Source organism: Zingiber officinale, chromosome 8A, assembly GCF_018446385.1.
Source record: "Zingiber officinale cultivar Zhangliang chromosome 8A, Zo_v1.1, whole genome shotgun sequence".
Taxonomy (NCBI): domain Eukaryota; kingdom Viridiplantae; phylum Streptophyta; class Magnoliopsida; order Zingiberales; family Zingiberaceae; genus Zingiber; species Zingiber officinale.
This window is the reverse complement of record NC_056000.1, coordinates 12124760-12151973: the sequence shown is the minus strand read 5'-3', so window position 1 is coordinate 12151973 and position 27214 is coordinate 12124760. Positions and strand designations below refer to the sequence as shown.

The window sequence follows — 27214 nt, the reverse complement described above, 5'->3', positions numbered from 1 at the left end:
GAATCGAGCTCCGAATAATTCATGAATCGTTTGATTTATTTACCTCTCTAAGCGCCATGCAATTTCTTAGTGCCTAACAATTACCAGCCATTTTTTAGCCAGACGCCTACTTGTTTCCTTAAAATAATACAAGGTACGAGCAAATACTCCATCAGAGTTTGCATGACATTTTTGTCGTCAATCTGTCCATGGAGACTGAGACTCATGTTTACTTTGTAGCTACTCATACACCAACGGCGCAAACCAAGGTCACTTTCTTTGTTTGATCTCATTGTTATCATTTTGAACTTTTTCTCAATATGGGCGAAGAGAAAAACTCCATTTATAAAGGCACCAAAATTCTTTCCAAAATAAAGACTCTCTTTTTGTATAAATATATGATCGCCCACAGGTTTAAAAGGCACTCGAGACATGTAAAATTTTTAAACACTCTAATCAATGAGAAAACTACAATCTTCATAAAAATTAATAGGACTTCCAACTCCAAGTGATTAACAGAGAGAAGGTTTCAATCCAGCAGCCCCAGCTGCGGTAGTAAATAATAATAATTATAATAATAATAATAAGTTTTTCAGTATCCATGCTACTTAGTGTTGGGCAGGCACTTCTGGACCAGCACTCGATGATGCCCCAATAGCATTTCAACAAGGAGATGGTTAACGGTTCGATCTGATTCTGATTTATCGTAAGAAAAACTAAAAAGACTTTAAGTAAAGCTCAAAACAAAATATTACTTAAATCGACTTTAATGCCCCGATTAATTACTTCAGAGCGCTCACAAAGGATCTGCCGACTGGATTCGCAGTCCATCCGCGGATCAATTTTGTTTTTACTGATCCATCACAACGATAGAGCCCTAAATTAAAAATTGCAAAGACGAAATTCAATATTGACACGTCATATATTATAAAAAAATTGATTAATTTTTATATTAATGCAAACGATATAACTCAGCACCATTAAAAGATGAATACTTCCATGTTCATGACGTCTTAACACTCTGAAGGAAACCAAGGGTCCAACTTGCGTATAAAAATATTAGAATACAACTTTAGCCAATACAATCAAATATACTAACTCATCATATTCACGATTTATCTCTACTCTGATAGAGCTAGATAAATACCAACATTAAGTGGCATATCCAGCACAAAATTTGTTAAAAGATAAATAGATGATCATTATCAATTCGGAAAAGGAAGCATGAATATTTGCTATGAAGAGTCTCAGCCCCTTAAGGCCTGCCTCATAATAAAAAATGCTTGTAGTTGCAATATCACTAGTGAGATGCTGGAGAATCAAGAAATGCATGTGGCGACTCCATTAGCTTTAGCTCTGCTTTTGATATCACCATTTCCATACAGTGCGGGTGCTCCGCCAAGATCTTTAAGTCTCTTCACCATATCATGGAGCCACTCAAAAGATAGTTTTGATTGGGCGTTCAATTCCTCCCTCACCTGTGGATGAATCCTAAACCAGTCCCCCAGCATCTTGTGAACATGAGAGCGGATCATTCTCCATGGCACTGGATATTGCTCGCACAATTTCAAATACTCTATTGCCAGATCTGACTGGTCTAAAATCACACCATTCTCCATCTCATAGGAACTGTCTTTAGTTGGTTCCATTGTCTGGTATCCAGCAAATAGTGCTGGATTTTCAAGGAGCGACTCGGCTGAAAGAACTCCATCAGCACCGGTGTAATCCAAACAATCATGAACATCTTGCATGTGCCGGATGTTCCCGTTAGCAAGAACAGGTATCCTAATAGCATCTTTTACAGCCTTGATGGCATTCCAATCAGCTCGGAATTTCTTCCCATCCTTTTCTTCTCTTGTCCGGCCATGAACAGCTAGGAGAGAACAACCGGCTTCTTCAAGCATCTTGGCATACACTAAGGTGTCTTGTAAATTTGGGAATATTCTGATCTTACATGAAACTGGGACTTGAAGATTTTGTGATAGCTTTTGCACAAGTGATTTTATGAGAGGGAGATTGTCCATGAGAAAAGCACCATAATTTCCTCGCCTAGCAATGCGCTGAGGACATCTACATGTTCAAAGAGGTATATTATATAAGAAAATGAACAAACACCTCAAAAAAGATGTGTTTCTTCACAGATATATTCATTCAGACAATCAATTTACTTGAAAAAAAACCAAAAGCTATACAACATAGTAAGGCATCATATGTTTGATATTTGGGCATACCCAATTTACCAATATATCTTTACCAGCTGCTTAACCATAATAAATATAACAACCCTAGGGTTAATATAATGGTGCATAAGAGAATATGTTCCATTTTTTTCATACATTTTGAACAACTGCATGCTATCCCCACATGAAATTAAGATGTGAAGGGAATCATTGAGCTTTCGTAAAAGATGAATCCACAATAGCAATGAACTAATTGGGCAAACACAAATTCCAACCATAATACTAGATAACCATACCAGTAATATGACTAATATGATGATTTCCATGTAAAAAGCTTTTGATGTAACAGTATGTATAAGCTTGATGTTACATAGTGAACTTGATTCTCTTATGCTGTTAGATCGTTCATTATAACACAAATTATGTCTTTTTTGTTTCAAACAAAAGGATAAGGCATGTGACAAAACATTTGTTCAAGGGCATCAGTGTTTATGTTGTTGTACAGTTATATTTATATTACTGGATCGACTCCCACAAGCAAAGAACTATAATAACTACAAGATATGGATGCATTGGTCTTGGTACATATTTAATACTTGATCTTTCAGTTATTCCTATAAGCTAGTCAAATTAATTGTGCAAATAAAACTCTTGCAAAACTGAACCAACGGTTCCAGGACGAGTCTTAACACAAGGACAATAATTTAGAAGTTTGCCAGGAATTTTAGAACTTAAACAAGATAGATACTAATTGCAAGAAAAAACAGTGATCAAATATTCTAAGTATTTTGAACTTCAACGTCCTCAATATAACTCTTAGACGCGACTGGTGGCTAGTTAAGTTTGAGTTATTAGGAAAGGGCTCAATTTAGAGTATTATATGAGCGATATGATGCAATCATAATTGGAATTGGGAATACTCTACGCCTCAAGTCGAAGGACATGAAATCAAGATGAGCTCCCTAATGTTATTTTTCTAGCATTAGTGATCTTGTATTGGACACTGCATATAAGATGACTGTAGGAAAGTCAAGACAATGTTTTTTTTAAAATAAAAGCAAAAAAATTCAAGCTTAATGTCTGCTGACAATCTAACCAAATTCGTATTGCTTAAGAACCCTTGCAAATATTAGGCAGGATTTATTTGGGATGCCATTGTCATACTTACTGATGATTCTAGGATGCAACATAATTAGATATTCAGCTTTCCTAGTTAGCTTGTGGAATTGACCAAAAGGGCGGAATTAACAAATGATCTGATACTGAACTAACCATCATAAATCAGCACAACTAAGGAGAAAAGCAAGATTAAATCATTTATCTTACTCAAAATTTAAACTTAACTACTAAGTCAATATTTTACACATGAAACATGCATCTGACAATAGACTAATTACATCGTTGCGTAACAATTCAAATTGTGACAATGATTAACCCGGTCACGTAACGTCGAACATGGGACGACTGGCTCAGTCCCACGAAAGTTTTCCACCGGCCGCTAGGATAAATCAGGAAGTGCTCGTAGCAGACGACCTAGAAGTCTAGCGTCCCTTGGTTGCACGTCCCATTTAGAGGAAATATTCTTGCAAATACGCCGTAACTGGGAATTGATCCGTGGGTGTCTAGGTGACAACTGGACGCTCTTCCACTACACCATAACCCCGGGGCCAAAATTAAATGTGACAAGGAGCTACAGCATATCGTATGTTTAGTAACCAAGAAAATTGATATTGTTAGCAGAGCAAGATTTTAGTCCCAAAAGATTGGGAACAAAACGAATTGGTATTTAATAAAAGCTATTTTTAATTTTTAGAAATGGGTATGAGACTATGACATTAAAATATTGAAATCAATACAAATATGCAAACTCTTTTGTGCTTGTAGAAATGGAAAAGTGGAATCAGCTACATAAAGAAGGTGATTTTCTGCTGTGGTTGAGAATGAATAGATAGCAAACAAATTTTAAGGTAAATAACATTACAGATATCACCCAAGCTAGCATAGGAGGAGATGCGAAGACTGGGAAATTGAAGAATACTCAAATTAGAAAAGTCTAAGGGGATATATCAACATATTTTATTGGCTTTTAGGAACAAAAAGGAGGGTGCATTGTCATTGTTGTCATTATGTATAGGTCCAGTCAAAAGTGGATGGATGATAATAAACTTGGTCATTCATGACCTACTGTATGATGTTTGCCAGAAGAAATATAATTATCAAATTCGTACTTGTAACCTTCTCCAAGCCCGGATAAAGGAGGAGGGTTGCGTTAGATTGTCAACCAGCATTAAAACTATTACAAATATTCAATGAATATATCCATTAAACTATTGTGCTAATGCTAAGTTGTTCCTAGGAAGGAACGTGTTGCAGGGGCTGACTGTAACGTCTCGACAAGGACCGCTGCATCTCTAGAACTCGGGTGTAGTGCTAAATATATCGGCAAGGGCTGTTATATCTCCATGAGAATTTGGGTGTAGTGTTAAATAAACAAAAGTTCTCACACTGTAGGTTGGATAAGAACAAATATAATAAGAAAACTAATAGTCTAAGATTTGGAAATATAAGAATCCTTACTGGTAAATCAATAAAGGTAGTAGATACTACGATAATTAGGAGAAGAATTAGTATTTTGTGTATACAAGAGAAAAAATGGGGAAGGCAAGAAGGCAAAAATGATAGAGAACTCGGATTTTAAGTTATGGTACATAGGAAAGAGTGTAGCAAAAAATGAAGTAGGTATTGTTATAGATAGTTCGTTAAAATATGAAGTTTATCAAGTAGTTAGAAAAGGGGATCAAATTATAGCCCTTAAGATAATAGTGGCGAAAGAAACTATAAACATAATTAATATATATGCACCGCAAGTAGTATTAGATGAAACTATCAAATCAAAGTTTTGGGACGGCTTAGATGAAATATTACAAAAGATTCCGCCAAATGAAATGATTTTAATAGGTGATCTAAATGAGCATGTCGGAGTGAAAAATGAGGAATATGAGAGGATACACGGGGGTTATGGATTTGGAACAAGAAATGAAGAAGGGAAAACTATTAGATTTTGCGATAACATATGACCTTATATTAGCTAATACATTTTTCGCTAATACATTTTTTAAAAAAAGAGAAGAACACTTAGTCACGTTTCAAAGTGAGAATAATAAATCGCAAATTGACTTTCTTATGGTTAAGAAGAAAGATAGAAAGATTTATAAATATTGCAAGGTCATCCCTGCAGAAAGTTCAACTACCCAACATAGGTTAGTAGTGTTGGATATACGTCTCAAGTATAATATCAATAGAAAGAAAATACATACAACTCCTAGAATTAAATGGAAGAAGTTAAAGGATGAAACACAAAATATATTTAAGGAAAAATAGGAGTACAAGTATTAGGTGAAATATATGACAACTCTAATACAACATAAGATAAGATGGCATCAAAGTTGAAAATAGTAGCTAAGAGTGTACTTGGTGAGCCAAAGGGACATGCACACTAAATAAAGAATCTTGGTGGTGGAATGAGAAAGTACTAGAAAAAGTGAAGGAAAAACAAACAACTTATAAAAAATTATATGTTTATAAGAATGAGGAAAATTAAAAAATATATACAATAGTCAAAAAAGAGGATAAGAAAGGAGTGAGTGAAGTAAAGAATGAAAATTTTAAACGATTATATCAAAAATTGGATACAAAATAAGTAGAAAGAAACATTTATAGAATAACTTAAGTGAGAGAAAAGAAGACAAGAGATCTTATCCAAATAAAATGTATTAAAGATGAATATAATATGGTACTAGTAAACGATGAAGAAATAAAAGAGTGGTGGAAAAAGTATTTTCATCAACTTTTTAATGAAGGTTTAGGTGACCAACTTCATTTAGGTAATTTAAGTAGGTCAAATGAGTATAGAAATTTAAATTTTTATCATAGAATTCAACTTTAGAAGTAGAACAAGCTTTAAATAGGATACATAATGGAAAAGTCGTTGGACCAGATGATATTCCGATAGAGGTATGAAAGTGTTTAGGAAAACAAGGTATTGAATGACTTATAAAATTATTTAACATTATATTGAAACGAAAAAAAACCTGATCAATGGAAGATAAATACTCTAGTTCCCTTATTTAAGAATGAGGGATACGTATAAAATTGTACAAACTATAGAGATATTAAACTAATGAGTCATGTCATGAAACTTTTGAAAAAAGTAATAAAAAAATTAAGGAAGGAGACCACGGTGATCGAAAATCAATTCAGGTTCATGACTGGAAGGTCGATAATAAAAGTTATACGTCTTCTTAGACAACTAATTGAAAAATATCGGGACCAAAAATAAGATCTACACATAATATTCATTGATTTAGAAAAATATTATGATAGAGCCCCAAGAGAAATTATATGGAGAATTCTAGAAAAGCGAGGTGTTAGTGTAACATTTATTAAACTAATTAAGGATATTTAGGAGGATGTAATGACCAGAGTAAAGACTTCAGGCGGAGTAACTGAAACATTGCCAACAAAGATAGAGTTACATTAAGGATCAACTCTAAGTCCTTATCTTTTTACACTAATTATGGGCAAACTCATTATACACATTCAAGGCACAGTATCATAGTGCATATTGTTTGCAGATGATATTATTTTGATAAATGAAACATATAAAGGAGTAAATGCTAAACTAGAATTTTAGTGGCAAACACTAGAAGAGAGAAGTTTTAGGTTTATTAGAATAAAGACAATATATGAAATTTAAGTTTAGCAATATTAGATGTAATGAGACAATTGCTAAGATGGGAAATGATGAGTTACCCAGAACCGAGAGCTTTAAATATTTAGAATCATTTTTACAAAACGATCGAGAGATGTCTTACATAGAATACAAACAGGATAATTGAAATGGAGGAGAGCGTTGAGTGTTTTATGTGATTATAAAATACCACTAAAACTTAAAGGAAAGTTTTACAAAATCGCAGTTAGACCTGCTTGTCATATGAAGCTGAATGTTAGGTTATGCCTCGAGCACATAAGCAGAAGATGAGAGTTGCAGAAATGAGGATGTTACGGTGATGTGTGGACATACAATGGACAAAATAAGAAATGCGAGCATTAGAGAGGAGTTTTATCTATTGAGGGAAAACTTCGAGAGACACGTTTAAGATGGTACAGACATGTACTTAAACGACCAATAAATGCTCCAGTTAAGCGATGTGAAAATACGATAAACACATATATCAAACGAGGAAGAAGAAGAAGACAAAAAAAAATTTGGTTAATAACAATAAAATAAAATAAAATTTATTTAAGTATAGATGATGATATAGTAGGAGATAGTTCTTGATGATGTAAAAGGATCCATACAGCCGACCCCAACTAGTGGGATAAAACTTGATTGTTGTTGTTGCTTGTATTGAAGAGTGAGACATATTTATATACCAACTAAGAATCTATCTTTAGAAACTATAATTAGACTAATTGACAATTTGCATAATTGACCGATATATATATATATGAATTTTTTAACCTCCACACTCATGGGTGACCCTCACAGGTCCGGGCGCCCGGAAGCCCTCTTGGATGCCCCGATTCTCAAAAGTGAATCGGGGCACCCGGGAGTGCGTTCGGGCGCATGAATCTGTGAGGGTCGGCCACGAGTGTGCAAGATAAGGGTGTGCAGGGTATATATATATATATATTACCATATTATCTATATATATTAGTTACTATATCAGTTCCCTCAAGTTGGTGCATAGATATTAATCATATCCAACTTATTACAAAGACAATCAACCTGAACCCCTTTAAAGTTTTTGTGAAAATGTCCCTGAATTGTTCTTCTTCATGTATTCGGTAGAAATCAAGCTTTATTAAATTTTTCCACGAACAAAATAACAATCAATTTCAATATGCTTAGTTTGCTCATGAAATACATAATTCGATGCAATATGAAAAACAGCTTGGTTATCACACCGCATGTTTGTTGATACTAAAATTTTAAATCCTACTTCAATCAAAAGTTGATATATCCACATTATCTCGCACATAGACTGTGTCATAATCCTATATTCGGACTCTTTGGATTGTGACACAACGTTTTGCTTTTTACTCTTCCATGAGACTAAATTTCCTCCAACAAAAATACTACAATAACTTGAAGTAGATCTTCTATCCATTTTGGAACCTGCCCAATCTACATCTGAAAAACATTAGAGTGCCCATGATTTTCATATTACGATACCCTGTCTGGGTGCTCCTTCAAGTAACACAAAATTTGCTCTAACGTTGTTCAATGATAAACGGTTGGAGATAAAATAAACTAACTGACAATACTAACCGAATATGCAATATCTGAACGAGTTACGATAAGATAATTTAGCTTCCCAACCAACCTTCGATATCTCTCAGGATGTTTCAAATAGTTCCCTTCTGTGAGGTGCATGTTCTAAGTCATTGGAACACTACAAGGCTTTACCCCTAATTTTTCTATCTTAGTTAATAAGTCGAAGATAAATTTTCTCTGAAATAGAAATATACCTTTTCACTCCTCGTAACCTCAACACCCAAAAAATACTTTAGCACCCCAAGTCTTTCATATGAAACTAAGTATGAATGAAAGATTTAAGAGATGAGATTCCTATAGTATCACTTCTGGTGATAACAATATCATCCACATACACAACTAATAGAATGATACCGGTTACTAACTGCTTGTAGAACATAGAATGGCCAGGTTTGCTTTTCATCATACTAAATTTTTCAACAATCTGACTAAATTTTCCAAACCAAGCATGAGGACTTTGTTTCAAACCATACAAAGCTTTTCAAATACGATAAATCAGCCCCGACTCCCCTTGAGCAGCAAAACCAGGAGGTTGCTCCATATACACCTCCTCTTGAAGATCACTATGAAGAAAAGCATTCTTGATATCAAGTTGATGTAAATGTCAATTATAAGCCGTAGCCATTGAAACAAACAATCGAACAGATGTCAACTTTATAATAAGAGAAAATGTGTCAAAATAATCCAGACCATAGGTTTGAGCATAGCCTTTAGTAACAAAACGGGCTTTTAATCTAGCAACTAATTGAATACTCATTTGCATCTAATAGTCTGTTCCTAGATCGACCGAGTCCGGAGTGCGATTGTCATCTAAAGCATTCATCTCCTTTATCATTGCATCTTTCCAAGAAGAATGAGATATGACCTCATGGGCAATTTTAGGAATAGAGATAGAGTTAAGTGAAATAATAAAACAACAAGAGGAAGACGACAAGTCATTATAAGAAACAAAAGAAGTAGGATAAGTACACTGACGTTTATTTTTGTGTAACGCAATAGGAAAATCATCGCTTGGGGTTGGATTTGATAACGAAGTAGTAGGCGCAGGACATGAATCAAGAGGTTAACGTGTATAGTAGACTTGAATAATAGGAGGCTTGATAGGAGCCGGTTCCGGGACGGACGCAGATGATGTGATAGAATACAACAAATCGTTATCCTCCCTTTGACGAGTCGGAATACGTGAGACTTGGAAATAAGGTGTATCTTTTATGAAAGTAACATCAATTGAAACAAGATATTTATTAATATTGGGACAATAACACTTATAACCTTTTTGAAGAAACCAAGGAAGATACACTTCAAAGACTTAGGGTCTAATTTAGTGACATGTAGATGAACATCCCGAACAAAACATGTGCTACTAAATATTCTAGGGTTAACAGAAAATGACTTATTGGGAAAAAGAATTTTGTAAGGAATCTCACCATGAAGAATAGAGGATGGCATGCGGTTAATGAGAAAACATGTTGTAAAGATTGCATCTGCCCAAAAAGGTTTGGGAACATTCATCTGAAATAAAAGGGCTTGCATAGTTTCAAGAATGTCTATTTTTACATTCAGCATGTTTTCTCATTAACTAGTGGAAGCGTGGTGGGTCCATAACCCACAGCGGAAGCGTGATGGGCCCATAACGCATAGATCCCAGGATCAGAACCTGACTCTAATACCATGTTATTTGAGATAAAAAAAAATTGAATTCTTTATCGAAGAGTGAGACATATTCATATACAAACTAGGAATCTATCTTAGAAAACTATAATTAGGTTAATTCACAATTTGCCTAATTGACCAATATATATATATATATATATATATATGAACTATGTTAATCAATACCTGTTCTACCTATTCCTAACAATGCATATCCGTCTAATTTAGAGTCAAAGAATAAGAAGATACCCAAGATTTATGTCCACATAATCACAATAAGGCTCAACAATTTTTGCTGCTTCCAGCAAAACATCAGGATCATTGGCACAGAATTGTACAAACAGTGGCCTATCTCCCTGCACCAGATAAATATTGATATGCTGTAGTTATTCTAACCACTGCATAAGTATGTTTTTACCTCAAAAGTATTCTAAACAATCATACATTTAAACAAGAACATTGTAGGTACATAAGTATGAGGCAACTGAAAGTGAAATAAGGTAAACCACCACAAGTTTATCACTCCGTAATTAGATTTCACGTTACCTCATATTAGGAAAAATATAGAGTATTACATGGAAGGTGGAAAACATTAATCACCTATATGCATCATGTGGAAAATCTCTTGCATAATACAATACAAAGGGCATAAACAATTATAATTCTTCTACTTCCACTTTTACGAGTAAAATTGTGTATAGGCAAACACTAAGTATGCACTGTTATTACAGACAAAGCTGTGTCTACATTCCATCAGTGGAGATAAAATGGTCAGAGCTAAAATGGAGAAGGTTTTATCACCATGAAACCTCACTTAGCCAATGAAATCCCTAAACAATTAAGATCATTTAAGATTTTATGTTTTTATTCACATCATTCTTAGTTAATTTCAGCAAATTTCCAAATAAATTTTAAACTGAAGCAAATAAATGTTCCTCAAACCATTTACTGGATATCCCAATCCAAAATATTTGCTGTTTACCGTGCGATCCCCAAATTAATATTTACTGTGGCTTTTTTGGGTTTGCAGAACAGGGTTCATAGAATTACTTCTTTAGTTGGCCTTCTGAATTTAGCCATAGAAACACTTCAAGTACTTTTAGTAGGATAGAATTGGAACCATTTGACAACGTGAAAGTAGATTCTATTATACTCAGACTAAGTGCTTTTTGTAGGATTTAATTCCAATAATTCACATTCAGTTAAAAACAAAGTTTGCTATGATTTATCTCTAAGCCAAACTCTCTGTAACCATCACAGGGAGTCTTACAAATCTTGAATTAGGCAATACACTATCCAGACTTTGGGCTATTATATTTCTGTCTTCGTCAAAATATAATATCCAATTTTGTTCTAATTTGTTGTGTCTTTTATCAAATTCTTCTAGTTTACAAATCTTGAATTAGGCAATACACTATCCAGACTTTGGATCAACATCTTGTCTAAACATGAGATTTAAATTATCATCTTCTAGATTTTCTTCAGCTTGGGAAGTAGAGGGTTGATAACCTGAGTTTGTCTTTTCTATCCCATTATTGAAGTTGTTAGTTTTAACGTTATTTCAGGATTGTCTAAACTTAGTCCAGTCTAATCCTCCTAACGTTTCACAATTAAATTCTTTTGGTTTAAGAAAATATATTCCTTTAGAAGTAATTCAATCGTGTATGTGACTTAATTTTAAAGTGATTATGGACATGATTCATTGTTTTCCTAAGAATATCATGCCCAAATGAATATTATCACCTTGAAATTGACCATATCCTTTTGCCTGGATGTGTATTTTAATATGTTTCACAAAGTCTCTTATGGTGATATTGAAATTAAGGCAAAAATAAGTAATTCCTAAGTTGTTATTCATATCGACTTTTATGAGTCCTATGATAGCTTTCTCTTTATCAGAGATACACGAGTCATATAAAACTAGTAACACTTTTCCTCCTAATCTGGCTCTTGTAAGTCTTCTAATTCCAAATACAATTAAGCCTAGATGGATATAATTGTGTCTGTGATTTAATAAAGTTCTGGCTGAGGCATAGTCATTAAGTTTAGTCTTGCTTCTCCTCCATCTGGGAGGTGAAGGATTTTTTGTCTATGATGTCTAAATACAGAAGTTAAAAAGTTAAGCATTCCCTGACTGTATAATCGTCTGGGATTTAAGGCATTTAACTGCTCATTGGAGAAGATATTTAAGTCTTGTTCAATGTCTACCAGTTCTTCTAATCTGTGGTGACTAGTAATAGAATTACTATTTCTTCTTGTTAGAATATTGTGAAGCCAAGAAGTAGTATTTGTTGCTGTTTGTCTTCTCATTGCTTGTGAGGCACCAGTAAATGGTTCAGTTTGTGTTCTCGTGAGATTCATTATAAGTTAGAAATTTATAAGTAGTTTGTGGTTTTCTGATAGTTTTTCCAAGTGATAACTTACTTAAATCTTTATTAATGTTGTTTAAAGCTTCCTTCCAATCGATTGCTTGGGAATTTCCTTGAAGTTGTTTTACTATTGTCAGTAACCTATTTTCTAATAGAGAAGTTCTGTAATGAAGTGATGTTAATAAGGCTAGTAAGGTATTGTTCTGTTGAAGTATGATTTGGTCGCTTTTTCCGGTGAATTCAAGACAGCAATATCTGTTTTCTTTAGATTTAGAGAATTGTTTGGCATAATCTAAAGCTTCTTCATAGTATGTAATTTCAAAGTGAAGTTTGTTCATTTATACTTGATTTCGACATGTGTAGTAGGTAGAAGTTTAAGCTCTCCTTCTATCTAAGTTTTGTTTGTTAGGATTAACTCTTTAATTTGAAGTAGAACCGTTGAAGAAAAAAAAATTAGGTTTGTTTTCTTCAATCAGTTTAGAAAGATTTAAAATCTCTTTCTTAGTAGGGATACAAAGTAAATTATGTTGACTAAATCTTTTGTTTAAAGAATCTTGTGATTCTTTCAAGAAGTCTATGTTTCTTCTTAGGTCACTTATTATTTGGGCTTGTTGGACCAAGGTATTAGATACTTGTTCCAATAAGTTTTTAGTGTGTAGTTGTTGTGATTCTAAAGTAGTCCCGATACTGAGAAGTAATTCTGTGATGGTGTTTAAGTGGGGATCCTCATTATGTAAACAATGAACATATTTCCAAGATTTAACATAACAATTATGTTGATGTTGATGTGAAGTAATAGTTTTTCTAGAGATCTAAAAAGCCTAATCGATTAAATTCTTGAAAGTCTTTTGAACTAGATGTCATTCATGGTCCGAAAGATGTTAGGGCTCTGATACCAAAAATTTTGTGCGTTGTTTGCTCCATAAACTTTTTGGAGTTAAGTGGTGTTCCTATGAAATTGTGGAGTTGCTTCTGGAAAATACAGAAGAAGTAAGAGTAAATGTATTTTTAGTCTATGGGATTGGTTTTAAGAAAACCAATCTCTATTATGGGAGTTTTAGACTCTTGGGATGGATCTAGGCACTTTGGAGGATAATTTTCTCATTTTCACTGGTGAGCCTCACCTATTAGGAATCAACAAGAACCACGGTTTTAGTTCTCAAGCCTTACCCTGACGTCTTCAGGTCTTACAACAAGTTGTTCATAGCTTCTATTATCTTACTTTGCTAGCACATGATTTACAAGCTTAGAGAACACGACAGTTACATCCTCTCCCTTAGTTACTTTTCTACAAATTGTATACTAGGATAAGGACTGAAGATTCTTGAAATAGACAGAAAAGAAAATCAGAGTCTTCATTAGGCCTAGATAAGTTTATTAAGCTGCCATAAATAACAAGACTATACTTACTGGAGTATAAACAAACTTTGTACAAATTAGGAAATTACATGAAGGGAAATTGCAAAAAACTGGAAGACTTACAAACTAGCAGACTTGCTTACAAGCTCGGAAAGAAGCTTATGTAGGAAAAAAAATCCAACTAAAGCTTGGGTGAGTCATTAGGAATCTTTTGAGTGCGTTGAGTCTTCATTATTGGCTGAGTCATGTTAATTAGGAAGAATCTTTAAGTGGGTCTTCATTATCGACTGAGTCATGTTGCTAAGGAAGAATCTTTAAGTGGGCATCTTTTGAAGTGAGTCACTGAAAGGAACAAAAGTTTGAGTTAGTGCTCTCAAAAAGTATCTTTTTACAAAGTAGCTTTATAACTCCATCATATTTATTAGATTAGCTTTCTTCCACTAATCTCATAGAGGGTGAAGTTGAAGTTGACTGTCCCTATGAGTCACCGAGCTAGTTTTGTTTTTCTCATACCAGTCTTTATTTTCTTTTGGTAAAAGTGACAAAGAGTTGAATGCTGGGTAGAACATATAAATGGGAAGAACTTTGTTCCCATTTCTTTCGGTTAGTAATTTTTTCAGTGAATATTTCTCCGACCAATGTAAATTCAAGTGGATCCCATAACCAGGAACTTCCTTGAATTGAAGACCTCCAATGTTTTAATTGTGCTTCAAGGGGTTTTGGAGATACCCAGTCTTTGTCAAGATTTGAAGGATACTATTCAAAAGGAAGGATGTGAATATTAACTCCTTGGATATCATGTTTGATACTATGTCTGGCTGATTTTATTTTTAAATTGAGACACTCTGGAGGAGAGCTGTCAAAAGAGCATAATACAAACATTTCTTTTTCTTCTAGAACATGTTGCAAGAGTAGTTTATAAGAAAAATTTTGTATGAATTCCAAATCATGGACCTATAGTTGGTTTAGAAGCCCAAAGTTCATTAGGATGAAAGGTGTAATAAGCCTTCTCCAGTAGTTCTTATGTGAATGTTGGCTATTCGGAAGAAATAAAGTAATTAACATCTGCCACTAGGGCTACTGTCTTTGTATTAGCACATTGGGGAAATGTATTTAACACTTCAGTTTATAATTGTATTCCTCCCCGTATATTATGGTAATACCTGAAGTAGAATTTTGATGAAACCAATTAAGAGCTTCACCAAGTTCCATAAATTGTTGGAAAATAGAAGTATCGAATGTAAGTTAAAATATCTTTTGATAGATTTTTCTACCTTGATAATTCATTGGCTTGCTCTAACTATTACAAAAAGTAGGTCGTTGATATTTTCTTGCTGAGAAGTAGACTGAGGATAACTTTCATTTATATCAAAATCACCGGCCACCATTAATTAAGACTTATCTGGTTAGATTTTTCCATCAGTTTCAAGTAGGGTACTAAAAAGAAGTTGGGGCCTATCTTAATCCTGAGTGTGTCCAAAACTTCGTCGAGAGAATAAAATCCTCTGTAAGAAGGTTTATCACAGCTGGAGATGACATAACATGAAAATTTGAGTAATGTCCTGCTTCTGTACCTAAAAATACCGCATAACATGAAAATTTCTTTCCAACCAGTTTTTAGACCGTTGTCATGAAATAATTAGAAGGGGAGTCTTGACCAAAAGGTTACGGATTCGAATCCTAGAAACAGCCTCTTGCAAAAAACAGGGTAAGGCTGCGTACAATGGATCCTTCCTCGAGACCCCGCATAGCGGGAGCTTCGTGCACCGGGCTGCCCTTTTGTTTGTCATGAAATAATTAGAAAGTACATTAATAATAACAATTTTGTAGTTAGAGATTCCAAGTGCAATAGGAATATTCCAAATATAGTCTATAAGACATTGTTGTACTTATCTAGTTTTGATTTGAGATCAAATTAGAAAGTATTATTTTTACGTGTATACTGCTAAAGTTCCTTAATTCCAAACTTTATAGTTTTATATCCATAACTCCTCACCTTCTTTTGTTTATCCATAAGTAAGTTTCATGTAAGCAAACCATTATATGATTAATATAAAAGTCTGGATAGTGTACAAGCTAGCCAAGATTTTGGATTTTCCATATCATATGGAAGAAATAAAAACTCTTCGATCTTTTCTCAAACTCTTAAATTATATCAGGCCATACCCTAAGAATATTGAAAAAATAAGTGGTCCATTGTACTAGCAAAGTTATTTCAACTAGCAAGATATTGATCTAGTTAACGAATTAAAACCATGGTTAGACAACTCCCGGAATTTACCCTACCTTTGGATTTTTGACTATTTAGTCATAGAAATAGATGATTGTGAATCAGGATCGATAGGAGCTTTATTTAGAAAATTTTCTAAATATGATCATAAAACATCTAAATCCTTATGTCGATATGTCTTTGGCAAATATAAAGAAAAAGGGCATCACACTTTCTTAAATTTTGAAATGTTAGCAATTATTTACTTGCTGGAATCTTTTATGTTATTTATTTGTAGCAAGGCGGAAATTACTATAACAACCGATTGTGAAGCTATAGTTCGTTATAGTCCACGGACAAAAGAAACCAAAAAAGGATTAGGATATAAACGATGGATCAAGTTTGTTGATTCAATCATTAATAGAGGATTAAAAATTAATTGGGAACATATAAACGAAACCAATAATTCTCTAGCTCAAACACTATCCAGACTTTTACATTAATCATAAAATAGTTTGCTTACAAGAAAACTTATGGATAAACAAAAGAAGGTAAGAACTTATGGATATAAAACTATAAATTTTGGAATTCAGCAACTTCAGCAATATACACGTAAAGATGATACTTTCCAATTTGATCTCAGATCAAAACTAGATCAAGTACAACAATGTCTCATAGACAATATTTGGAATATTCCTACAGTAGTTGGAATCTCTAACTACAAAATTGCTATTATTAATGCACTTTCTAATTATTTCATGACAACGGTCCAAAAATCGATTGGAAAGAAATTTTCGTATTATGTGGTATTTTCAAGTACACAAGCAACAAACAGGACTTTATTCACATTGGGATGAGCTAAAAACCACCATCTCCAACTGTGATAACCTTCTTACAGGATGAATCTTTGGATGCACTCAGGGTTAAGATAGGCCCTAACTTCTTTTTAAGTACCCTACTTAAAACTGATGGAAAAATCCAGCCAGATAAGTCTTACTTAATGGCAGCCGGTGATTCTGATATAAATGAAAGTTATCCACAGTCTACTTCTAAGCAAGAAAATATCAACGACCTACTTTTTGTACCAGTTAGAGCACAGAGGCGGATGAATTATCAATCCCTTGAAATTCTGAAGGCTAATACTGGAAAAACTTCCGAAAACATTTTCTCTGGTAGAAAAATCAATCAGAAGATATTTTAACTTATATCCGAACTCTTGGGGATACTTCTACTTTCCAACAATTTATCGAACTTGATGAAGCTCTTAATTGGTTTCATCAAAATTCTACTACAGGTATTACCATAATATACAGGGAGGAATATAGTTATAAACTGAAGTGAGAATGCATTTCCCCAATGTGCTAATACAGAGACAGTAGCCCCTGGTTGCTGCAGATGTCAATTACTTTGTTCCTTCCGAAGAGCCAACATTCATTTTGAAAAATTTGAACATAAAAATTACAGGGGAAAACTTATTACACCTTTCACCCTAATGGACTTTGGACTTCTAAACCAACTATGGGTCCATGATTTGGATTCCATACAAAACTTTTCTTATAAACTACTCTTGCAACATGTTCTAAAAGAAAAAGAAATATTTGTATTATGCTCTTTTGTCAGCTCTCCTCCAGAATGTCTCAATTTAAAAATAGAACCAGCCAGATATAGTATCAAACTAGATATCCAAGGAGTTAATATTCACGTCCTTCCTTTTGAAGAGTATCCTTCAAATCCTGCTAAAGACCGGGTATCTCCAAAACCCCTTGAAGAACAATTAAAACATTGGAGGTCTTCGATTCAAGGAAGTTCCTGGTTATGGGATCCATACCAAGATCCACTTGAATTTACACTGGCCGGATAAACATTCACCAAAAAAATTACTAGCTGAAAGAAATGGAAACAAAGTTTCCCGTTTAAATATTCTACCCAGCATTCAACTCTTTCTTACTTTTACCAAAAGAAAAATAAAGACGGGTATGAGAAAAACAAAACCAGCTCATCTGACAGTCAACTTCAATTTTACCACCCTCTATGGAATTAGTGGAAGAAGCTAATCTAATAAACATGATGGAGTTATAAAGCTACTTTGTAAAAGACACTTTTTGAGAGCACCAATTATCAAACTTTTGTTCCTTTCAGTGACTCACTACTCACTCCAAAAGATACCCACTTAAAGATTCTTCGTTAGCAACATGACTCAGCTGATAATGAAGACCCACTTAAAGATTCTTCCTTATCAACATGACTTAGCCAATAATGAAGACTCAAAGCACTCAAGATTCCCGCAGCAAGTAGCGAGTCTGCTAGTTTGTAAGTCTCCAAGTTTTCTGCAATTTCCCTTCTTGTAATTTCCTAGTTTGTACGGAATTTGTTTCTACTCCTGTAAGTATAGTCTTGTAATTTATGGCAGCTTAATTTATAGAAAGGTAAAGTAAGGCAACAAAAGTTTTGAACAACTTGTAAGACCTGAAGACGCCGCGGTAAGGCTTGAGAACTAAGACCTTGGTTCTTGTGCTCCCAGAAATGAGAAAATTATCCTCAAAGTGCCTAGATCCATCCCAAAAGCCTAAAACTCCCATAACAGAGACTGGTTTTCTCAAAACCAACCTCTTAGACTAAAAGTACATTTACTCTTACTTCTGTATTTCCAGAAGCAACTCTACAATTCCATAGGAACACCACTTAACTCCAGAAAGTTTCTGGAGCAAACAACGCACAAAAATTTTGGATACACACACCAGACTTCCTATGCTGTTAGCTATAGTCCTATAACAAACCATGTCGAATGAGCAACCTAAATAATATGTACTGTCCTTGCCAAAGATAGATGGAAATACGGTAAAAAAAAAAAAAGGCGGAACATCCATAAAGATTACATCTTGTACTCAATTTCAGATACAAGAAACGTGTCTAACCTTGCAGGTAGTGAACTCCATGCTCCGGTACTTTTCAGTCTCAGTGAAGATCCTCGAATGGAGCATCGGCGTGTACGCGGCTTCGGCGCCATACTTCCGGCAGAGCATCCGGAACGGCAGCTCGGAGTTGTCTACCATGGGAGCCACCACAAGCTTAGGGGCGCCGAGCTGGTTCCAGTGTTCCCAGGCCCGCTCCACCAGGACCTGCCCGCTCAGATGGCGCCTGATGAGCAAGGACGGCAGTGGAGGGGAAGGGTCGCCGAGGGAGCATCCATCGAGGTCCGCACAGAGGCCTTCGTCAGGATCGTCCGTAGGATCGAAGGGCGCCGGGGAAGGCCCGGCAGACATGGGCGAGTTAGGGTTCAGGAGAGGGAGGAGGCGGGCTTTGGATTGAAGTGTGTTGTTGTGTGCGGCGAGGAACGAGAGACAAGTCCGAAACATTCGACGCCGTTGTGTTTTGTAGCCCATCAAGTGTAACTGCAACCGGATCCATAAAACACTTAATTTTGGAAAAAGAAAAAGATTTTTTTTCTTATTATTATGCCGTTAAACTGTTTATTTTATCAAAACAATAAATTAACTAAAATAAATGACAATTTCATGGGTGCTATTGCATAGTTCGGATCCTCTGCCCCGAATTTTCTCTGTCTTCATGTCTCACTGTCAATCGGATGGTCCAGATTATATCTCAAGGATGCATTACATATCATAAGAATATTGCACACATCTTAAAGATGTCATGATGTCTTGAGATACAATCTGGACCATTCGATCGACAGTGGGACATGGAAACAGAGAAAGTTCGGGACAAAGGATCCGAACTAGCTATTGCAACCGCCGGAATATATATAAATCAACCTACTTTAAAAATATATATATATCATTAAATTTAGCTAAAGCGTAGTTTTATATCTTATTAAAAATAACTTTAACCCCCTCTAGTTTCTATCAAATTATAATTTACCCTTTATATTTAAAAAATAATATTTAATCCTCTTTTTATCAAAATCAAATATGAAAAAAATTATAAAAGGTAATTATGTCCTTATGTTTTTTATATTTTTTGATTATATATATTGAATTAATGTGGAAAATAATTATATATGTTATTGGGATCGACTTTTAAATTACTAATTAGTTGAATTGATGGTGTACACAGGAAAAAAAATATACATAAAAAGATAAAAAAAATATAGAAGTATTCAATTATGGTGTCCTTCGTCATTCGCTCAGATCTATAGTTGATGTTTGTTTGTCGATACGTCCGCTCTGGTGTCCTACAAAATATGGTTGTCAACTTAGGGTTAACATTATTAGTGTTACCCTCTTTAATGGTCAAGTCAGTGATGAATTGAGATGTAAGACTCGCATGCATGTATGAGAAAGTAAAAGAGCTTGAAGAAGACGAAGAAAATTTACTTTTGCGTAAGAAAAGAAAATTATACTTTCACCTATTTTCACGGCACCTTATATAATTGTGTAAAGAGGCAGATCTATAACTTTTAAATTTATGGGAAAGTAAAGAAAATAATTATTATACATTGCATTCGAAAGTTACACAGTCAGGGTGACAAAAATATACATTTTAAACTACTTAATTTTATTTTATTCATATAATTAAGTATTAATCTTTATATATTGTTGAGGTTACATACAATTTATTAATTTTAATTAATAAATCAACAGTCATGTACATATTGAAAATATTAATTAGGGTCTTGAATTGTCTAGAATTAATTTAGATATCAACAAAGTAAATCGAAGTGTAAATTATCAATAAATCCAATATATTTTTCCTTTTAAGATTATAAAAAAATATAAAAAAAATAAGAATGTAATTGTTTTTTACTATTTTTTTCACATTTGACTTTAGTCAAGGGATTAAATGTTATTTTTAAAATAGATAAGAGTAAAATGCTACTTAATAGAAAATAGGGTGGGTTAAAGGTATTTTTTTTTATTTTATGTTCTTAATTAGCTCATACTTCTACCAATATGATAATATTCATTTTTTATATATTAAGATCATGAATTAGTGTTTTGGAAATTAATTTTTTAATATATTGATGGGTATTAAGTACCACATTGTGGGTCTTTGAGTTGACCCATCAGTAATTATTATTTTAAAATCATGGATCCAGCTTATATATATACATATATCCCCTAGTTTCAGACTAGCAATGTTCATTAGCAATTATCTTTTTCATGGTATAATCTTTCTCGACTTTAATATAGTCACGGATCAAGTTCATATATCCTCCTGATCTCAGACTAACGGTGTCCTTCATCAATTTCCCTTTTCAGGGTCCAATCTCTTCTGACTTAGACATAATCGTAGATCAAACTCATATATCCCCTGCTCTTAGACCAGTGGCATCTTTTGTAGGATCATTGTGCTAGAGGGGAGTGAATAATGCTCATGGATTTTCACGTTCATTTAAAACTTAGAGTGAAATGCAGCAGAAATAGAAAGTAAAAGCAAATAAAACGCTAGCACAACCAAGTTTTACTTGGTTTGGAGCATCTGATGACTCCTGCTTCAAGGCTCGCACTCGTTAAGTGCTTTTGATGGGTAATCCACTAATAGTTTGACATAAGGTTTACAAAGTTAGTACAAGAACTTATAACAAATTATAAGAACAAAAATCAAAGTTTTCGATGACTTTGAAATCGAAGATTCGTGAGTAGTCATCGTTGGAGCAATTTTCGAGCATCATAAGGGCCTTTTCAGAGTAGCGCATAGAAGCGGAAATTGTTTGAATTATTGTCTTCAAGCTGTTGGTCGAACCCTCTTTTTATAGCCCTATCCAGACATCTAGATCTCGTCCCAGGCGCCTGGAGTGTGCTGACATGACAAGCTCTCATCGAAACTCCATCCGAGAAGTTTATCCAAGTCCAAGAGTCTGGACCACTTATGTGGGTCGGTCAGTCATCACACTCTAACTCAGCTTGAAGATGAATTTTACTGCTCCGGACGCTTGGAACAACTTCAGGCACCTGAACCATCTGGGTGCCTACCCGATGCTCCCTCAAAGGCCCTGACTTTGGCTCCTAGAGCACCTCCAGGACCCGGGAGGTCCGAGCGCCTGGACCTGGTCTAGGCGCCTGGATGACCCTTTTCCAGCATCTTCTTTCCTGTATAACTGTTAATACAAATGCAAATATAGAAAAAAAATAGCAACTCATTTGACAATATTCAGACTGTCCGGTTCTGACTTTGAATTTTGCTGAAACTCTAGGTCAGATCGACACTTATTGTTCCTTATTCGGGGAACGTGTCATCACCTACTCCTCTCAGAAGAGTTTACCTTTTTCTAAATCGGTCCTCTATACTGTATGGACTTTAGCTCAGCATCTGAGACCTCAAGACTTTTCGTTGGACGTCTAAACCCTAACCCGTCCAATCTTCCGCCTGATGTCCGCGACCCTAGGACTTTCACCTAGTGTCCTCTACCCTAGGATTTCGCCCGATATCCTCGACCTGCCTAGTCTTTGTCCAATCCCATGGACCAAGACTTCATTGCTTAACCACAGCAAGGACTTTTCACCTACTTAATGTCCACTAGGACTTCTTTGCCTAGCCTTAATTAGGACTTTCACTTTACCTAAGATCAGTTAAGACTTTCCTACACACTTAATTAGACTTGTTAGAACAGCAACACAACTTAACTTTGAACCTTTGTCAATATTAAAACTCAAGTTAGACTAGCTAGTGCTTACAATACTAAAATCTTTTAGTAATTATCTTTTTCAAGGTCCAATCTCTCCCGACTTGGATATAGTTGCAGATCGAGCTCATATATATCCTGGTTTTGGACCAGCTGTGTCATTTAGCAATTCCCCTTTTTAGGGTCTAAATTCTTCTTATTGATATATAGTCACAAATCGAGTTCACTTATAGTTATCAGACAGGTCGACCCGTGGTGGGGCAGACCAACTTGTGGTCGACCGACCATTTTACGGGGTGGGACGGGTTGATCCATCATCTTGGCGGATTAGAAAATCTTCAGTCTAACCCAAGGTGGGTTGTGGGTTAGAGGAATCAACCAACGAGCATACTATATATATATATATATATATATATATATATAAGTTTAAAAATTTTAAGCTTAGGTTATGGATTAGGCATGTTAAACCTATCAGCCCATTGAATTTTCCATTTTAGTTTTAAGTTTTGGAGATTTTTTCTCAACCCACGGACCGATCCAAGTCCACTACGGGCTGACCCACGCAAGTCGTAGACCCAGGCAGGCCAATCCACCTTGACCCTCCTTTAAATAAGTTGATAACATTTCAACCCAATCCACTTAAATTATTTGGCGAGACAGACGGGACAACTCGACGGGCCAAACCTAAATTGACGGCCCTACACTTACCCTCCTTATGGCCAATGTCCATCGGCTCGAGTGTTGGTAAAGTACCTCCCTAGGATTTAAGACTTAGGAATACTTGGAGAAACAAGCGAGAGTGGAAAGCCCATCACCGACTCCTTAGTTGAATTCTAGAATAGACTCCTCAGTCAAATTCTAGCACCAACTCTTCAGTCAGAGTTACATAGCCAACCCCAATGTCGAAGATGTCTCGTTTAACTAGAAACACTTAACTCCCTTACTCAAGGGTTCGACATTCGGTACCAATAGTACAATTTATCAGATTCACGCCTCTTTTGACAAGACTTGAGGAGATACTTGTGATATGGAAATTAATAAGAGTCCACATAGTGGGTCCTTAACTTGGTCAACATAGACTCCTCAACTACTGAGTTGACTCAACCAACCGAGTTGTTGACCTCCTCGGAGGAGTCTTCCCTATAAGTATCTCAGGTTAGTTTTAATGTGATCAATCGGGTTAAGATAGGCCTTATATGTAGGATCGAGGCATGTGGGAGAGGGGGGGGGGGGGGGGGGGGGGAATCACGTGTATTAAAAACTGATCTTTTAAAACTTTTAAAAATAAAGTACGCAGTCAAAAAACAAAAACAATTAAGCCAAGGAACACCAGAATGCGAACACAAGGAGTTACTTTGTTTGGAGCTTTCGACGACTCCTATTCTAAGACTCATGATCCCTCAGACTGTATCGATGGACAATCCACTATAAACCTCTTCCAGAACCGTCGGAAGAGGGAATCGAATATAAGTACGAAAAATAGGAAAGTGTAGCAGCTTACACTTTCCTTTTGTAAGTATGAAAGATGTATAAGAAAATTAAATCGTTACCAACATTGTAGAATTATATAATCTGAACGGGCTTGTGTGTCAGTGTCTATCTGTCAATAGCAGTCGGATGTCTCGGAGTAGTAGTACAACAGTAATACAGCTTGTTCGGAGTAACAGAAGAGTCATATTAGCTCGATAATAAGTTCTGTAGCTTCTGCTAGTCGAACAACTCTTTTATTGAGCATTGAGGATGCCTCCAACCTCACATATGATCCCTTACACTTTGGTCGTGATAAGTAACGCGGATTGTGACCTCTATCCACTCGAAGGCACCTTCCAGGCCCTCGAAGGCACCTCTGCACCATGCTTCAGGGCGCCTCCAACCACATGGGAGACACCTTTGCACCCTTCAGTGAGGGGTCTTTAGCCAATGCTCGAGGGCGCCTTCAATCAATCCAAGGCGCCTCTAGCACTGTTCATCCATGGCTAAAATTGCATTGTCTCCCCTGCAAATAGTGTTAGTCTAAATAACAAATTATATTCTGTAAAACAGAGTTAACACAATTAAATATAAGAGATTATTAATTAAATTCTATCTTTTCAAGACAAGGATCTAGGCATGGACTTAGTTTAGGCTTCCAAAATGGACCTAAACTGGATCAGTACCTATAGTTCCAACTGGAACTTGTTCTCACTGGATCACTCTCCTCTAATGCTTACCTTCACTTACATGCCAAACATCCGATCCTCCAAATCCGTTTGAACTTTCTCTGGTTATGCTTAGTGTCTAATCAATCTAATCTACTAAGACTTACTGCAACACTGAGTTAACACAATAGATATAAAATAATAAGGTAAAATAGTGTTAGCAGCTTTCAAGATTCACTTGTCTGGTCGACCACGCTTGGAGTTTACTCCTCCAAGACTTTTTATTACCTTTGGTTACCTCCCCTTAGGGTTGTCTAGTTTCATTCACTAGGACTTCCATTGTCATGCACTCATCGGGACTTTCACTACCTAACTTCACTCACTAGGGCCTAGCTTCACTCACTAGAATTTTCATTGTCTAGCTTTACTCACCAGGACTTTCACCACCTAGCTTCACTCACTAGGGCCTGACTTCACTCACCAATACTTCTGCTACCTAGCTTCACTCACTAGGGTCTAGTTTCACTCATTAAGACTTTCATTGACTACCTTAACTCACTAGGACTTTCATTGACTATTTTAACTCACTAGAACTTGTTGGACCGCGGCGGTCGGCTAGAAGGGGGGTTGAATAGCCTGAGAATAAAAAATAAACCATTCTCGAACTCTTAAACTAACATTTGCATAAAAATGAAAAGTAATAACTTAAAGCAGAAAGACGAGGCTCACAAGATTTGACTTGGTTACAACCGGGGAGGTTGTTAATCCAAGGAAAATGATCGCACTAAAAACTCTTTCGGGCGGAGAAGCCTCGTACAACGATGAAACACAGAAAACAGAAGCTATTCTAGAAATGGAGCGTACAAGTGTTGGACTACACAATTTCTGAGTTGTTGAAAAACTTCTGGACCAAGGCTATATTTATAGCATTGGTCGGGGCACCTTGAGGGTTCCGGGCGCCCTAGGGGGATAAACTTTATCCCCCAACGTTCAGATCGAGTTAAAACTCGATCTGGTCAAAAGTCAACTCCGGGCGCCTCGACACGCTCCGGGCGAGAAAGTCAACCCTGTTGACTTTTTCCGGCCCGGGTCTTTTACCCCGGTTTCGTTCGCCTCAGACCGAGTCTTTTGCTCACTTGGGTGATCTCTGCCATCCGGAATAGGGCTCACCCAAACCCAACTTTCGGTCTTCTCGAGCAGGCTTCCGCTCCGGCTTCTCGTCCCTCGGAATCGCCGCATGGTTTCTTCTCATCCGCCAACGTACTCATCCACAGTTTTCATCCCTTAGTCGCACCCCGTGCCGACCTTCTCGCTAGCTGCGTATCTTTCTCTTCGAGCAGTCTTCCGCTCCGGCTTCTCGTCCATCGGAACCACCGCACGCTTCCTTCTCATCCGCCTGTGTACTCTTCCGCAGCGCCTAGTCTCTCGGACGCACCGCGTGCCATCCTTCTCGCTAGCTACGTCTTCCGCTCGACTACCTGTGCTCCTAAGCTCCTGCACACTTAGACACAAGGTTAGAAAAACACAGGACCTAACTTAACTTGTTAATCACGCCAAAACAACCTTAGGGTTCCAACAGAACTTCCCCTTGCCTAACCTTCAGTTAGGACTTACCCTTGTCTAACCTCCAGTTAGGACTTTTCCTTGCTAGTCATCTAGTCCTAACTAGACTTCTCTCTTTCAATTGGGTCCACTCTTAGTCAACTGCATTGGTGTATTGTCAAATATAGAAACCATAGAGCTTAATTGAACCAACACTATGTATTTGATATCTTGTGTCTGAGTGTGTAGGGACTTAGGAACATAAGAAGTTGAGGGGAAGATGTAACGAGTGAGAAAAATAAAATGAGAAGTGAGTTGATCGGCTCGGTGCATCCGAGGGATGAAGAGCTGCAGAATAGTACACTAGTGGAGCGAGAAGGACACGCGCGATGCATCCGACAGACAAGAAGCCAGGGAGAAAGTTTGCTCGAGGAGAAGGTTAGAGTTGGGTTTGGGTGAGCTCAACTCTGAACGGTCGAAGCATCACCTAAGAAAGTGCAAGGAAAAGAATAATCAATGTTGAAATTAACCATTCAGATGAAAGTGTTCGAGGCACCTCGAATGGACCAGAGGCGCCTCGGACGGAACGGAGGTGTCTCGAACGTTCAGCTGAGTTTTGCCTCAAAAAGGACTAGAGGCACCATGATGGATTAAAGGCGCATTGGATAAGCAGTAGCTGAGGCTCTTTGATGTGTTTATTTTATATAGGGATTTATGATTAGTTTTGATACATTACTTGACCAATTTTGCATGTAATTAGCTCATGATTTCATATCATAATGCTTTATTTCGATTTATTTCTAGTTTGTGGTACTGTTGTTGGTGTAATATCCCTATGTCAAGGTTGACCTGGTCGACTAAG

General features: G+C 36.0%; 1 protein-coding gene across 1 annotated transcript; it reads right to left on the bottom strand.

The window, feature by feature from the left end:
* Positions 1 to 1050: 1050 nt before the first annotated feature.
* Positions 1051 to 19487, bottom strand: LOC122012486 (tRNA-dihydrouridine(16/17) synthase [NAD(P)(+)]-like). Its single transcript, XM_042569037.1, has 3 exons — positions 19005 to 19487; positions 10402 to 10508; positions 1051 to 2049 (listed from the first exon to the last, which is right to left on the bottom strand). Exons 1-3 carry the CDS (start codon positions 19470 to 19472, stop codon positions 1299 to 1301), a joined length of 1326 nt encoding a protein of 441 aa, XP_042424971.1. The 5' UTR covers positions 19473 to 19487; the 3' UTR covers positions 1051 to 1298.
* Positions 19488 to 27214: the final 7727 nt, after the last annotated feature.